The sequence below is a fragment of the Oryzias melastigma genome, linkage group LG4, assembly GCF_002922805.2.
Source record: "Oryzias melastigma strain HK-1 linkage group LG4, ASM292280v2, whole genome shotgun sequence".
In the NCBI taxonomy this organism is placed as follows: domain Eukaryota; kingdom Metazoa; phylum Chordata; class Actinopteri; order Beloniformes; family Adrianichthyidae; genus Oryzias; species Oryzias melastigma.
In genome coordinates this window covers 943,310-959,124 of record NC_050515.1, presented here as the reverse complement: position 1 = coordinate 959,124, position 15,815 = coordinate 943,310, and the positions used below count along the sequence as shown (strand labels likewise).

At 38.0% G+C, this 15,815-nt stretch overlaps 1 protein-coding gene across 5 annotated transcripts in view; it reads right to left on the bottom strand.

The window, feature by feature from the left end:
- Positions 1 to 14,701, bottom strand: part of LOC112150170 (cyclin-dependent kinase-like 5) — a 58,849-nt gene extending 44,148 nt beyond the window's left edge. For all 5 annotated transcript variants that reach the window (XM_024278200.2, XM_024278201.2, XM_024278202.2 and 2 more), the window contains exons 1-3: positions 14,552 to 14,701; positions 11,591 to 11,807; positions 5,342 to 5,376 (exon numbers count right to left, since the gene is read on the bottom strand). In XM_024278200.2, the coding sequence (XP_024133968.1) occupies positions 5,342 to 5,376; positions 11,591 to 11,654 (99 nt within the window). In that variant the 5' untranslated portion in view covers positions 11,655 to 11,807; positions 14,552 to 14,701. The remainder of the gene's footprint in view (positions 1 to 5,341; positions 5,377 to 11,590; positions 11,808 to 14,551) is intronic.
- Positions 14,702 to 15,815: the final 1,114 nt, after the last annotated feature.

Sequence of the window (15,815 nt, the reverse complement as noted above, 5' to 3'; positions counted from 1 at the left end):
CCATCAGGACACCAACACAGTTATTTATTACTTCATTCAGTCATTCATTTTCTTGACCGCTTTGTCCCTTTCGGGGTCGCGGGAGTGCTGGAGTCTAACCCGGCTACTGATGGACGAAGGCGGGGTTCACCCTGGACAGGTCGCCAGTCTGTCCCAGGGCCTACCCAGTTATTTAATTTCCACATTTCTAACAGTCTGTCTGCTTTTGTAATGACTGACTTTACATAACATCCATCACACATCAGTGTGGAGTCAAGCGTTGGTCTCTTCAGTGTTGTGGGATGGGTTCCTTTACTTAGTGCAGTGAGGCAGAACCGAACAGCTAGAGGCAGTTAGCGTTTGTTGAAAAAGTTTTGACAAAAACATTAGATGCCTTATAATATTGGTTCCAAAACAATAACCTGAGTGTGACATCATCCAAAGAAAATCAGACTCTAACGAAATTAAGTTAATTCTGTCAGTTTTTTGCAATACAGACGTTTTTCTGTTGGACATCATCAGTAAGCAGTGATTGGTCTGAGAACATCAGAGTCAATGGTTGTGTCAGAATTCCCCCCCAATCACTATATAGTGCGTTCGCCATTTTCTAGTGTTGTCCGAATCTACTAATTCCAAAATCGAGTGCACTCGAAATTTCCCAGAAGTCTTTGCGAAAAACTAGCGTTCATCAATGCTCACTAGATTAGCGGATATAGACCACAATGCATTGTGGCCGAACAATTTCAAACAAAAAAATATGTTTAGATGTAATATTTGAATAAATTATCAACATTTTTACCATCAGAACACAGTGGAGTCATAAATAAATGCTGTGAAATGTTTGTATTTATTTGATTTTCACTTCGTGAAATATCTGGTGTTTAGAAAAACGAAAGAAAAGTAGTGAGCATCGTGTCCGACTTACATTTAAAAAGCCAGGGCACTGTATAGTCCCGCACTATATAGATTTTTAGTAGTTAGGGCAGGGGTCGGCAACCAAAAGTGTTGAAAGAGCCACTTTGGACCAATACAATGAAAAACAAATATGTCTGGAGCCGCATAATTTGAAACGGCTTATAAAAGTCTTACTTTCCTACTGCGTGTCTTTGTGTCATATAAGCTCCGTTTTAGGCCTCATGACAAGTTGGTGAGACATTGCAGCGTCAAACTGTCTGACAAAAGCTGAACAGCCTCATAATGAACATTTGAGCTTTTATTTTGACATCCCTCAATGACACAACGAGAGGGGGTCCTGATCAGTCTCTCCCTCATTCTCACTCCAGGTGCAGGAAGAATTCAAACATAACAGGACAAAATCATAAATGTTCAACAAATGTTCAACAGTCAGACAACAAAACACATTGAGGAAAACCCAAACTTAAATCCAATTCCAGTCAGACAGGCAAAAGAATGGGTAACCCACAATTCCTTGCGCTGCCAGACCGACAGCAAGCCTGAGCGTGCCTGAGACCATCACTACAATATGAATGAATTACAGTTTGTTTCATTGCTTTGATGAAATTAAAGAAATGCAATAAAGAAATACGATTTTTGATGTCATTTTTATTTAGAGGATTTGAAAAAAAAACACAAAAATGTAACGTGCACCTTTAAGGTGCTTCCACACTGGCCGCGTCAATCAACACTTTCAATGAAGAGTCAATATAAGCGCGTGCACACCTAAATTCCTGCCCTCCAAGTCTGGAGCGCGCGTGAGTCTTATAGTCAGACATTTAAAAGGACAGAGTTGTGAAAACAAAAGTCTTCAGAAAGATTTGGGGGATTTTCAACACTTTTACTTTCGGTTCTCCCTGTTGTAGATGCAGATGAGCGCTAATGAACAGTAAAAATACAATAGAAGGAGAATCTCCTCCCCGCCACGCACCGCACGCGGCCGGTGTGTGAGACCTGCACATCGCCGCGCTCAGCAGGTGGTATCCACACCGGAGCAGCGCGGTCACGCACGCAGTGGCGGGGAGGAGATTCTTCTTCTATTCTTCTTCTACTGTTCATTAGCGCTCATCTCATCTTGGTGTCATATTAACCTGACCGGACACAAACCGTAATGATTCATTTCTCCTTCGTGATCACGTTTGGTACTTCTGTGCTTTGAAGCAGACTCCGCCCACAAGCAGCTCCCGCGCTGAATCTTCAATCCGGTTCAAGATTTCCACGCACAGTTACAGCTCTGAGCTGCCGCGACTGTGCGTGGAAATCTTGAACCGGATTGAAGATTCAGCGCGCTCAATGCGTGCCGATTTGTACGTGGAGCTCGTGACCCGACTTCAAAACCCGCGTAGCAACGTGCGCTCACGTGCGCTCCAGACGCACGGGCAGGAATTCTGCTGTGCGCTGACTCAGACGGCGTGGAAGCATCTACACTCATCTCACAACAACTGGAAAACGTAAAGGATGTTTGTGTCATGTTTGTCCTCCTACAGAAATCGTATTAAAACAAAAATATTGTGGCAGCCTGACTGTTAATTTAGAAATAGTTCCTTGTTAGTGGGTGGAGTTAGTGTCTGTTCTTGTGTTGCATTGTGGGACTTGAGTGTTTTACCTGCACCATGAGTGAGAGTGGTGTGTGTATGAGTGATGCTCCTCACAGTGTCGGCTGTTCTGTGCTGTTGAATAAATGGCAGTCAAAATGTTGTCACCATCTGATTAGCATGACCTGCGTGCACGCTTCTTCCTAGAAGCGCTTGGGGTCATGCAATGTATGGGACACAAGTGATCTCTGGATTCAAAGCCGCCAGTCATCTACTTGGATCTCCTCCCACCCAAATCGCTACAATATATTTCCTTGCAACATTTCTTACTATATTCAAACATTAATGTAAAAGCACCAATGAGCCGCACGGGAGTGCTTAAACAGCCGCATGCGGCTCCGGAGCCGCAGGTTGCCGACCCCCGAGTTAGGGGTTAGGAGGGATTTCGGACACAACCAATGTTTCCATAGCAAGCACTCTCACCAATCAGAAGTGAGCTTGTTGGAAGGCCACACCCCTACCACATGAAAGCACGCTACACAAAATTTGTCAATCACATGTCTTGAAAGTTCAGTGTGAGTCTACAGACTTTGAGATATCTGATTGGTCAGTTTATAACTGGAAAAACTTAAACTACAAAAAAAAATCATGAAAAGAATTAAAATGTTAAAAAAGGACACCAAGCAAGAATGGTTATTCTGACAAATAGAATCACTCAGTAATAGCAGTTTATTTCTAAATAGAGTTTGGCTTCTTGGAGCCAGCAGCTACTTCCTGTTTGAAACACGAGGGGGGAGGGGTCACTCAGTCCAGTTCTCATTTACAGTTAATGGATGAAAGTCCCAAAAGCTCCACATAAGGGAAATCTTAAACAGCAACAACAAACAGAAGAACCAATCATGAAGAAACGGCTTAAAACAACTCAAAAGTACAAGAGTTGAGTTTTCAACTGAGATGCACCTGCAGCCTCCTGAGTTCTGAAATAAACATCCTTCGTTAGCATGAGTGCTTCGCTTGCAGTTCATACATAGACGTTACAATTACATGTTACTAATCTGGTCTATTGAGCGATCTATCTCAAAATGTCGCAGGAGAGTGGCGAGCTCACACGTGACAACAACATCTTCAGGTTCCACCATTGCAGTGGAGCTGAGAGCATGAATGAGAGACCTGAGCATAGTCAGTGCTGTTACAGCACTGCAGCAGGCTGCTAATTATCTGAGCACAGAGCTGGCTTGTCAGTGGGCAGCATTTACAGGCAGTTAGGGACATTATATTAGGTGCAATATTAAGTTTTATGCAACTACTCCAGAAAACAACGCCATGCAAACACACTTTTAGCTGACAAGGACAGTAAAGGAGTTAGTGATCGAGGGGCCAGGTCTTTAGGAAAAGGTTTGCTTCAGATAGGAAGCTACAATAAAGGCAGTTCACTGATGCAAAAAGAAAACCCAACAAAGGGTAATTATAGCACAGGAACAAACTTAGAAAGAGAAGGTTGTTTCAGAACATTGTAGCACACTGGTTGTTTTTTTTTTTTTTTTGTAATTCTTTTTTAAAATTCAACAGGTAGACTGTAGACAAGATGAAAATATAAAAGGACAGAAATCCCATCAAATATAAAAAATGTAGCCGTTACTACAAAAGACTTTAGTCTCCTTAAATAAAACCCACAAGTAAATACAAAAAAACCCCCAGTAATTCTGTAAGTCTGAAAAGTGTTGTTCTCTCCAAGGAACACAACGAACTTTGGTTTGACTACAGCTCATCAATATTTTTGAGAAATAATCATTAAATGAACTCTTGGCTCAGAACCCTCATTTATCATAGAGTAATACACAGCAAAAACTACAGAAAGTAAACAATGTCTTATTTTCTGGGTTGCAAGAAAAATAGTCTTATTAAGAACATTTCTAATAGCAAAATAATCTTACACTGAACAAAAATATAAATGCAAAACTTTTGTTTTTGTTCCCATTTGTCATGAGATGTACTCAAAGTTCAGAAACATTTTCAACAGACACAAAAAATACCTTTCTCTTAAATATTGTTCACAGTGGTGCTCCATCCCACCTCACAGGTGTGCCAGATGCTGAATAGACATCAGGATTATGAGCAGTTTTCTGAGTCTCCAAATCACCAATAAAAAAAACGGCCCATTTCAGAGTGGTCCTTTAGTGTGGCCAGTCTGAGGCACACCTGGGCAATAATCATGCTGTCTAATCAGGATCTTGATATGGCACACCTGTGAAGTGGGGTGGATTATCTCAGCAAAGGTCAAGTGCTAACTCTTACTTATTTAGATTTGGAACAAATCTAGATTTGTGAATTAATGCTTGAGAGAAATGATTATGTTGTGTTTGTAGAAAATGTTTCAGACCTTCTTAGTTCATCTCATGACGAATGGGAGTGGAAACAAAAGCGTTGTGTTCACATTTTTGTTCAGCATAGTTTGAGAAAGCATGTCTCAGTAAGAGTGGCCTTGCGACAGACTGACAACCTGTCCAGGAGAGACTGGATTTGGCTCCAGATGCCCCATGACCCCCAAAATTACAAAACGGGCTTAGAAAATGGATGGATGGGTGTCTTAATGACTAGAATTTTTTTTCTTAAGTACTCCTGGTGATACCATTTTTGTTGACTCCCTTATAGATTTTGAGCTCATTTAAAGAAATTGGCTGATGGCGTAAGAAGTATTTATGCATTTTAAGGGGTTTGTTTGTAGTAATGATCCAGTGACTTCTCTCAGAGTCTGGAAATGCATGACACTCTTCTCTGAGATAGTTTTACAGAGGTGATTTTCTTACGGAAAGTGTTCTCAGATATAGAAATAACAAAAATAACAAATAAAAAGCAGAAAAAGTTGACTTTACCTTGTGTCGACACTTCAGAACAACACCGTAAGCACCTACAACAGAAACAAACCAAGATCAGCTGCAGAAAATCACTGATTCTGACTCAATGGAAACTGACTTTGTTCTTCATTATTACATTTATTTATCATATCTGTAAACTGTCATTTTTTTCAAGTATGAAAAACAAGTGACAAAAACTGGAAACAAGTTTACTGAAAACAAACAGACATTTTGAGTCTTGTCAATGCTTGAAGGGGTTACACACAAAAAAGGAAAAGTAAAGCCGCTCTCTCAACAAAAGGACAGGTGGTTCAGAAAGTAGGACAGAGGAGCTGGTGAGCTTCTGGAGCTCTGATGTTATCGACCCTGGCACACACACACATACGTGCGCGCACACACACGTGGGCACACACACGTTCCCTGAGGGCTCCTGAGGAATTCTTGGACTGAGAAGACATATGATGAACCTCTCTGCGCTCCTTCACAAGCAGAACACTGTTACAAAATGCTGTGTTTTCTCCATGAGAGGCTGCTCCAGCACTTCCCTCACAATGAGACTCGAACAGTGATAGACACTTGTATTTATTTAACAAACTCGTGACAGTAAGAGTCAAAGAACTGAACTAAAACTATACAGGAAAAACAACAGAAAACTGTGACAGAGAATCTGGTCTGGCCATGATCTTAAATGAGGGACGCAGGTGAAGTTACCTGCTGTGACCTTTAAAACATCGGAGAAGCAAACAGAACCTGAACAGTCCAAAACATCCCCTGAATGAAAGCTAGAAAACCAGAATACAAGAATCTATTGACTTTTACCAATTAAACAACTAAAGGCCTTAGTCACAATTGCCCTTTTGGCTGGATGCTGTCTGTGTGGTGAACACATTTATGCAACACAAAAGGGAACGTAAGGATGAAGTAGGTGAGACACAGGCGTGTCATACTCATTTTTTATTTTTTCAACCCTCCCAAATTCTTTGCACTGCACAGGGGCCCCATGAGTTCTGTTCATATAATCAGAAAATCAAGAAATTAGACAATCAGAGCGTAGTTTGTGTGGACATCCAATTGGCACTAAGGGGCCAGTACTCACTTCTCACCAATGACTAAAGTGTGGTGTAATGACACCATACGACAGCTTCACCTGTACATCATAAACGCATGCAATTAACTTTAGTCTTACGAAAAATGTATGATACACTTATCTCCAGGGCTGGGTTGATCAATTCGATTAATCGATGTGAATTGATCTAAGCTTAATAGGCCAATAATCTGTCCATAAAAATAGAGATCAATCTAACACATAAAGCAAAAGTTCGCTAGCTTGAAGCTAAGGTTTAATGGAATTTCCAATAGGACGGCTAATGCTAACGCTCGGTCAACCTAAACTTACATTGCTGACTAAATAAACATCTTTATTACTCACAGACATGAATTTTCCAAACTCTTTTAAGTACATATTTTAAGAAAATAACCATTTGAGGTCTAAAGCACAGTTTTTTGCTCATTCTTTGCTTATTCTTCTTGAAAAAAATGTACTGCTATAGCAAAAGCTCCACCTAGTGGCCAAACTGAAGCGTCCTCCAGGAGAAGCAGAACAATTGTTAGAGCTTCTCCTTTTGAGAAACCATGTAACACTGTATGGTATTAACAATCTCACTCTTAAATTTTACAGTATGAGAACTGGATCAGATTAATATAAATATATTCAAAACATAATGTATTTCCAAACAAATGTGTCTAAATGAGTAAAGTGTGTAATCCCAAAACTTGAATTGAATTGAATTGAGAGGATCGAAAGAATAGAAAAAAATCGGAATCGAATCGATCCATGCTCTGGTGAATTGATTTGAATGAATTCTGGAAATTATTAACGATATCCAGCCCTACTTATCACAGACGAGGTCCGGCGGGTTGTCACAGTAACAGGACTCAACAACGCGTCGCGGAGCCTCGACTTTCTTGGAGTAAAACTGCAGACATAAAAGCCTTTAGAGCTCTGCTTATCTTACTGTTAATGTGTTTTGAACCCAACATTACATTTCTGAGTTAACACTTGATAAATTAAGACATTTTAGATAATAAAAATGAAAGAAAAATTTTCTCTCTGGTCGGCGCTGCATATTGTCAAATTAAATTTACCAAGGAAAATATTGCAATTAATCGTGTTTACCACAACACAAAAGTTTTATTAATCTGAATATTTTTTTTAACTGACTGACAGCACTAATTAAAAATAAATGTTCTAAATGTCTTTTGTGTGATTTCATTTTGTGATTGTTTGCTGATAGGTGGTTGCCAAATAAAGCAACAAAAAAAATGTGATTAATCGCAATTAATTTTCTCCAGGTATGCAATTAATTAGTTACATTTTTTAATTGATTGCAGAAAGTTTCAGACCTTTCAAATTTTTTTTCTAGCTTAACATCAATCTTTCAGCTTGAATTTTTAAAGGTACTTTATTTGGGTTTCAATTTTTGTGGTCCTGATTTGGCTCCATACTGATACAGAAGGCCTTAAATAGTGGATTATTTTCTGTTCAGTTTAGACTAAACGGACACAGTAATCCGTCAGTGTTTTGCATCCCAGATGCTCCTCTGCTGAAGTCGTCACGAATCGTTTCACTTATTTCTGTGCTCATGAATTCAAAACTACCACTAAAGGTTATAAATGTTTCAAAGTCAACTTTGCAGACGCTGCGAGCAGAACTCTTTCCATTTACTTTAGAGTCTCCTTAAACATTGACTGAATACCCAAACTCATATAAACGTCCTTAAAACCCAGATGTGCATCAGCAGCTTTGATAAGTGAAATGTTTTCATACGAAGGGGATCAAAATAGCAGGGAATGTAGTTTCCAGTTTTGTTCAAGCTTCAAATAATATTCGGGGGACTATTACATAAAATTGTATTTTTTTTAATTGCTGGGGTGAATCTACGTAATCGCTAACAATTAACCTCAAGAAAATCCATAAATCTGGATTAATTGAGCCTGGATTCAGCATGAGCACGGAGGACAAACAAAACTTCTACGTTTTTTTTGCGTTCCTGAACCCAGAGAGTGCAGACGTCCTTCCAGGCCATCTCAGCTCAACTGGACGAGCGCTCGAAAATCCTGCCGGATGTTCCCTCGTGCCACGCAGCGGCACATGACACCGCCGGCAGCAGTGTGGGAGAGGGGGTGTAAAAACTGGGACAAGTGGGCGGTTTCACCTCAGGGCTGCTGCTAATTTATATTAACCGAGTGACTCAAAGCAAAAGAAAAGTAAACGCCTATAGAGAGCCAATTTAAATAAGCTACAACAAACTGGATTTTCAGAAAAATATCCCCTTTTGTTTGAAAAAGAACAGATAACATTAAAGTCCCACTCCAATCATCTTATGAACTATTGTAAAAGGATTCCAAGCGGACTTATAAATATGATTATGCCGTTTTAGCTGAAATTAAAAAAAAATGGGTAGTTTTCTATAACATAGTTTCTGCAGACCAGCAAAAGTTCATTAAAATTCAACTCTGAGTTGTGGGCGGGACTGTTGGCAAAGAGTGAGCCTTCCTTTTTTTCCCATAATCCCTTTGTTTACCTTCTCTCCCACTGGCTTACAACCCCTCACAACCCCAACAGAGCATTAGCGGTGAAACAAAATTGGCGAGTAATATCGGCGCTATCCAGTCGTATAGTTTTGAGTCAGATTCCAGCTCAGACGAGGAGAAAAAAAGAAATTAATGGATCTATTTGTCTGCAAGTGAATCCATCAGAATGGAGCGGAGCAGGGAGATTGTAGTTTGTACATAACAACTACAAGGTTTTCATTAAATAAAACACTACAACTGCTTGTTAAACACAACAAAAACAAAACTTATAATGGAAATACTGAACTTTGCAATCATCGGGAGATTTCACTGATTCAAACTTTATATTTTGCTCTCTGTTAACTTCCCATAATGTCCAGTTATGGTTTGGTTTTGGTTCCGTTGTTTCGCTCAGAGCACAGAGCCTATTCAGAATGAGAAAACTCAGAGCAAACCGGAGCTCAGTCCGAGAGGAGACCACCACGAAAGATGGGTCAGAAAGTGGTTCCTGGTCCTGAATCAGGGCCTATTCAGACTGAAAATTTGTTCTGGATTATTTGGGTAAACGAACTCTGCTTCACTTTAACCGAACTAAATGTGTCCAGTCTGAATACATCCTTAAAGAATGTGTCTACATGACATTTCATCTGGATTTCATTGTGTATTTATGGTGCCAAATCGGCGACAAAAGTTTTGAAAACCGAAACACAACAACTTGAAACTTAAAACAGTTCCCAGTTTCAGCCTAAAGCTCCCACCCTCTTCATTCTGATTGGTTCTTCATCTAAGCTCCACCTATGGGGTCAAATTGGGATCAGCTTAAAGTGAATGAAGAACAAGATTGCAAATTTGAAAGAAGTTTTAAACTTGAAAATACATACTGAAAATTGGAAAAAAGAAATTAACATTTGAAGAAAAAAAAATTAAATTTGAAACTTGAATTTTAAAAAAAAACTAAAACTTTTACCAATAAAAAATAAATTTGTATTTGTACTTTCAACTTCCTTTTTTGCTTTTTCTTGTTTGCTGTCAGTTCTCTCTTTTCAGTTTCAATTCAGTTTTTGAATTTTCGCTGCTGAGCTAATACTAATTTTACATTTGGTCCTCCGTTTGGAAGGCCAAATGAAGGGGAGGGGAGAAGGGAAGAAGGGAAGAATTCGGATTGGGCCTTTGGATCAGCTCGGCAGCGAAAACCCATATGGCAGAAAGGGTTAAAAGGCAAAACTGCAGATTTGTGATTTTAGACTAAAATAAAAAATTTGAAAGTGAAAAAAATTATATTTAAAAGTGAAAAGTTGCGATATGAAAATAAAAAAAACCCACAAAATTTGAAACTGACAAAAATTGAAGTAATATTCAACTCAGAGATATCATCCATTCACTTTTTTAAAGTCTATTTTTGTTTTATCTAGTTTGACTTTTACCACCAGTTTTTCAGCATTCAGGTTCAAGTTTTTGTATTTCGGTTTTCAAAACTTTTGGCCCTGATTTTTCTCTATATTTTCTCTGTAGAATTGAAAGGAATCCAAAACATTCCACTAAAAATCAGATTCAAGAAGGAGCAAAAAAAAAAAAAAAGTAAAAGTTTTGAAATGGTCCAGCCGCTCTCAGACTGTGACACCATATTTGTCACTTCTTTCTTGGAGGAGGTCTCTCTCATTTCAGCGACATAAATTCAAAACGGACTCCATCGGCTTAAAAAGTACCTGCTGGGCTGATCTCTGAACGGTCTGGATCTGCCCTAGAATTCAGCGTTTGCAGCTTTAAAGTAAAAGAATGAGCTCCTGAGAGACAGAAATGCATTTCTATTTGACTCTCAGGGTAACTTCTAAATCCCCCTCCCACTGGTTAGAAGAGGAAGGGGTTTCTTCATTCCATTTTAGATGAAGGAGTAAGTGGAGGAAATACACAGAAATATAAAAAAGGGCTGTGAAATAGAAATGTCCTAATTTAGAAATGAGAACAGCTGTTTTTTCTGCTCGTAAAAAGTCCATCCATTATGTTTTTTTTCTAAAAAAATATTCTATTAAAATAAAGTTTTACTCCTGGCCTATTTATACAATTAAAACATTCATTGCATATATTAGTTTTAAGTAATACATTTTAGAAATTCTCTCTGTAGGCATTATAATTCTACCCAGCTCTTTTTCAGGCTCTTTTTATGTATTTGTCACTTGTTTTGCCTTTTAGGAGTCAAACAAGGACAGCGGTGTTAACCTGAGGGTAAAGGTGCTTCTGTAAAAAACAATGAAGAGATTTATGAATCAAAACTGTCCCAATTCTTTCAAGAACTACTCTCGAAAACAACAACTAACCAGGTAGGAGCGAAGTCATTTTTTGATTTTATGGTAACAAAACAATTTTCTTTTACCATTTTCATTTTAAGGATGTATTTCTTCCACCTCTTTCAGTATTTCAGTTTTTCTTAATTTGCCAAGTCTTTAAAAGCAGGATTTTTTAAAATGAAACTGACTCCCCAAAACCACCTCTTCACTTGAAACAGTTGAATTTAGGTCACAGCATCAGGCTTATGGCGATGCTCTGATCAGGGCTTTTAATGGTCTTTACTCAGCAGGCAAATTGGATAAAAACCATTAAATGATTGCTTACTAAAAAGCCCTCTCACAGATTAAAACAGTAAATGCTGGAGGCCAAAGATTTGGCAGAACAACAGAAAAAAAAAAAGTGTCTTACCTTCACCCACAATCCCAAGGACTTCAAATTTATTCATTACATCACCGAGGCCAGAGATCTTCATGAAATTAAAAGGTATAAGGTGTTTTGTGCGTGGAGCTCAAACGGAGGAGCTCCGGCTACAGGACGCCGAGAAGCAGCTAGCGGTCCGATTCCAACAAATCTGCCGGGAGCCATAATATCCGCCACATGCCGATCCTCAGTGACGAGTCCTCACCTGCACAAAAACAACATAAAGAACATATGAAGATGAACCCGATGGCAAAAATGAAACATTTGGTTTGACTTGATTTGATTTAATGGTTTGGTTTGGTTTGGTTTTATTTTATTTTATTTGGTGGTTTGATTTGATTTGGTCTGATTTGATTTGATTTATTGGTAAATTTCAAGCTTCAAAATTATGGAATAATACATAAAATGTTACAAAACACAGATTTATCAAACCCATTTCCGATAATAAGGAATTTTTTGAAAATAAATAAAGAAAATGTGTCTTTATGTCAATAGTGTGTGCTTTAAATAATATTGTAGTTGTCTTTAGGGGAAGACTTGGTCAAGTTTGGTATAAGATTGCAGAATAACATTCAAATCCACATTTGTCTGAAAACTGTTATATATCCTTTTTAAAATCCTTAATCTCCAGTAAAAAATTCAATTTTCCTGTTTGTTTTGTGCTTTTGACACACTTTCTGGAAGATCGTTTAAATCTCAAGCATCACATCATCATATTTATGTTTTTACAAAGCTCCTCCAGATCCCAAAAGTTACTCAACTTTATTGACAAAACAAAGTGTCTCTCAAACAAACTAAATAAAAATGTCCCTATGTCTACAAGTGAATCAATTATGCAGTATTTATATGTGCAGAATGGTTTGTGAGCCAAAATAATAATAAGTACTATTCATGTTCTTTCTCTGGAATCCCTTCAGATTCTTTAATGAGTCTAAAACCCCCCATTTGTAGCTGATGTGATCACAGCGCGTCCTCTGGTATCCACGCACTCTTTACCATTATTGAATCAGATTGGACTCCTGATACCATTTTCTCAATTTCATCTTCCTCCAGCTAGAAAACTCAAGGACTTGCGTAGCCTACTCACACTCCCAGTTTCCTGCAGCAGAGTGGGCACAGCGAGCCGCTCATCACTATGCAAAAGCTCGGCACCAAAATAAACTGCCTCCCAGATCACTGAAACCTGCTGTGTGGTCTTATCTCACCCGGCCAGTACAGAAGTGAAACCGGGAGAACCCAAACCGGCCTGGGACTTTGCATCGTGAGTGTGCTCGTGCACATCTTCAGTCGTTTTTGTTTCCAGGGCAGATTGCAGCCAAACACTCGCAGCAGGGCCTGCGTCTTGAAGGTTTATGTGATCAGGAATCCACTGTGGATCATGCATTTAGTCTGTATCAACAGAGTGACTCATGCGTGGTGGTGTTGGGCTGAAGGTGTGGAAGTCTCAGTAAAAAAAAAAAAGAGAAGAAAAACTCATCATGTGACCAGCCCACTGCTAGAGATGCTGAGATGGATTTCAGATTATACAAAACTAGGCAGGAGAAAGGGAATTTCACAACAGGAAACCCAGCCAGGAGCATCACAGACGGGAGGCTTTCTCTGCCACATCTTCAAGGAACCACAAATACAACTCATCATCAAGAACATAAAGGCTTTTTTGTATTAGTTTTTCTGCACATAAACTCATAAACTCATGCGTGTGTTAACAATGACTATCATTTTAAAAGCATTTAACTAAATCCAACAAGTCAAACACAGATGAACTGGGCTTGGAATGAAGTGCTTTCATTTTGGATTCTTCTAGTTTCGCTGTTTTTAATCCAGTAGAGTTTTATTTACTCACATTAGACAGAAAACAGCCCTAATATTAGCCAAAAAACAAACCCTATTTAGAGATGTTAATGTTCTTGTATTCACATTTGAGATAAAAAGCTCCAAAATTAGTAAAAACAGCCCCATTTAGAAATGTTAATGTTTTTCTATTCAAATTAGATAGACAAAAACTCAAAAATTAGTTAAAATAAAACTAATTTGATATTTTTATATTCTTTTATTCACAGTGGGTATAAAAAAAGCCCCAAAATTAGTAAAAACAACCCAATTTAGAGATTTTAATGTTCTTCAATTCATATTAAATAGAAACAATCTCCAAAATTAGCTTAAAAATAATCTATTTATAGATTTTAATGTTCTTTTATTCACATTACTTAGAAAACAAACCCCAAATTTGCTAAAACAAACCCCGGTTATGAATTTTACTGTTCTTCTATTCAAATTAGATTGACAAAAAAACTAAAAATATAACTAAAAATAACCCAATTGTGAGAATTTAATGTTCTTTAATTCACTTTTGACAGAAAACAGACCCAATTTTAGTGAAAAACAAACACTATTTAGAGATTTTAATGTTTTTCTACTCACATTAGATTCAAACAAACCTCCAAAATTAGTTTTAAAAAAGCCTATTTTCAGATTTTAATGTGTTTTTGGCTACATTGGATATAAAAATTCCCAAGATTAGTAAATACAGTCCCTTTTCTTCTATTTATATTATATAGAAAAAATCTCCAAAATTAGCTTAAATTTTTTTTAGAGATTTTAATGTTCTTCTATTCACATAACATAGAAAACAGCCCCCAAATTAGCTCAAACAACCCCCAATTATGATTTTTACTGTTCTTCCTTTCAAATTAGATAGAAGAAAAGACCCAAATTAGCTTTAAAAAAGCCTAATTAAATATTTGTATGTTCTTCTATTCATGTTAAAAGAAACAAATCTCTAAAATTAGCTAAAAACAAACCCCACTTAGAGATATAAATTTCTTTTATTCAGGTTAGGTAGAAAAAGCTCAAAAATTAGCTAAAAACAACCCCCAGTTAGAGATTTTAATGTTCTAGCAGCAGCATGTTAGCCGAGTCTACTAAAAGATGAATAAATAAAGTACTTACTCAGTCAGTGTTTGTGGGAAAATGATGGAAGTGGGCCCGCGTATATCCACCCACCGACGACGGTGTTTTCATTGCAGCAGGCAGCTACAGTAACTGGATCGTGCGCTTGACAAGCTGCAAGCGCATCACCAGGCAACTGTTTGAGTGACGCTCCGGTGACCAATCAAAATCCTTCAAGGCCGAATCAGCGCCAACGCCCCCTCTGCGTTCGGACCAATCAGAGATCAGCTGAGTTTCCAGTGGGCGGGGAGTGTGCTGCGGACTGAGGGTGTTTCGTGTGAGGTGGGATATTGTTTTTCCAGTTTCCCAATTACATAATTCAGTAAATCACCGGCAGCGTCCAGTACGCTGACATAGTTTATCTAAAGGTCATTCCAAAGTGAACGTGGCCGTGGGAAAAAAACATTAGAATGAAACACAACCTACTTTATTCGATAAAAAGACTGCAAGGAGAGGAGCAGGTGCTCTGCCTGTTCTGTGCTGTTATTAAATTGGTGTAAATGTAATTTATTAATCCAGGAAATAACTTTTATACACTTGTTCCATCTAGTTTACCACTTTTGAATGCTCACTTTGAAATATGAGTTTAAGCCACAACAATATTAGTAAACTGCAAAGGCAGAATGTTGTGTTCAAAAGTTATCATCCAACTTTAATTAGGTTTTTAAATTATTTTTACTTTATTAAGTCACAGAAAATATCATTTTAATACTTTAAAAGTGGGTAAATATTTTTATTATGTCTTTGTAAACATAAAAGATGGATTTTAATATATAAAAGGGGAGATCTGCATCAATTATTTTTAAACTATACTTTGAAATGTCAGTGAGTCTGCAGATGGATGTAAATCTGTATCCATGGTCCCAATAGGATGCATCATCTTCAGTACTTCTGTACACCAATACTGCCACCCCCAGGAGGAATGACCAAACTGGAGAACTCAACCAGAACTCGGATGTTGGATTACAGTTTTTTCTCAGTTCTGCAGAGCTTTTGAATTCAGTTTCAAAGGAAAGGGAAGCTGAAGCTCTTTTATTAGGTAAAAATTGACTAAAATGGTGTTGTGTTTTTTTCTCAGCTTTTGTGTACTTACTTGACTCAAAAACACAGAAAAAAAGTCTTTTCTCAGGCTTTCAAAGAAAAGCATTCTTCTTTATCAGATGCCCTGAATCTCACAGAAAGCAAAAATCTACATGTATGAAAGGTCAAACCGGTCTTCTAACTCTTAAACGTGACGTCTACTTAAGGTTTCACTTTGTCAACA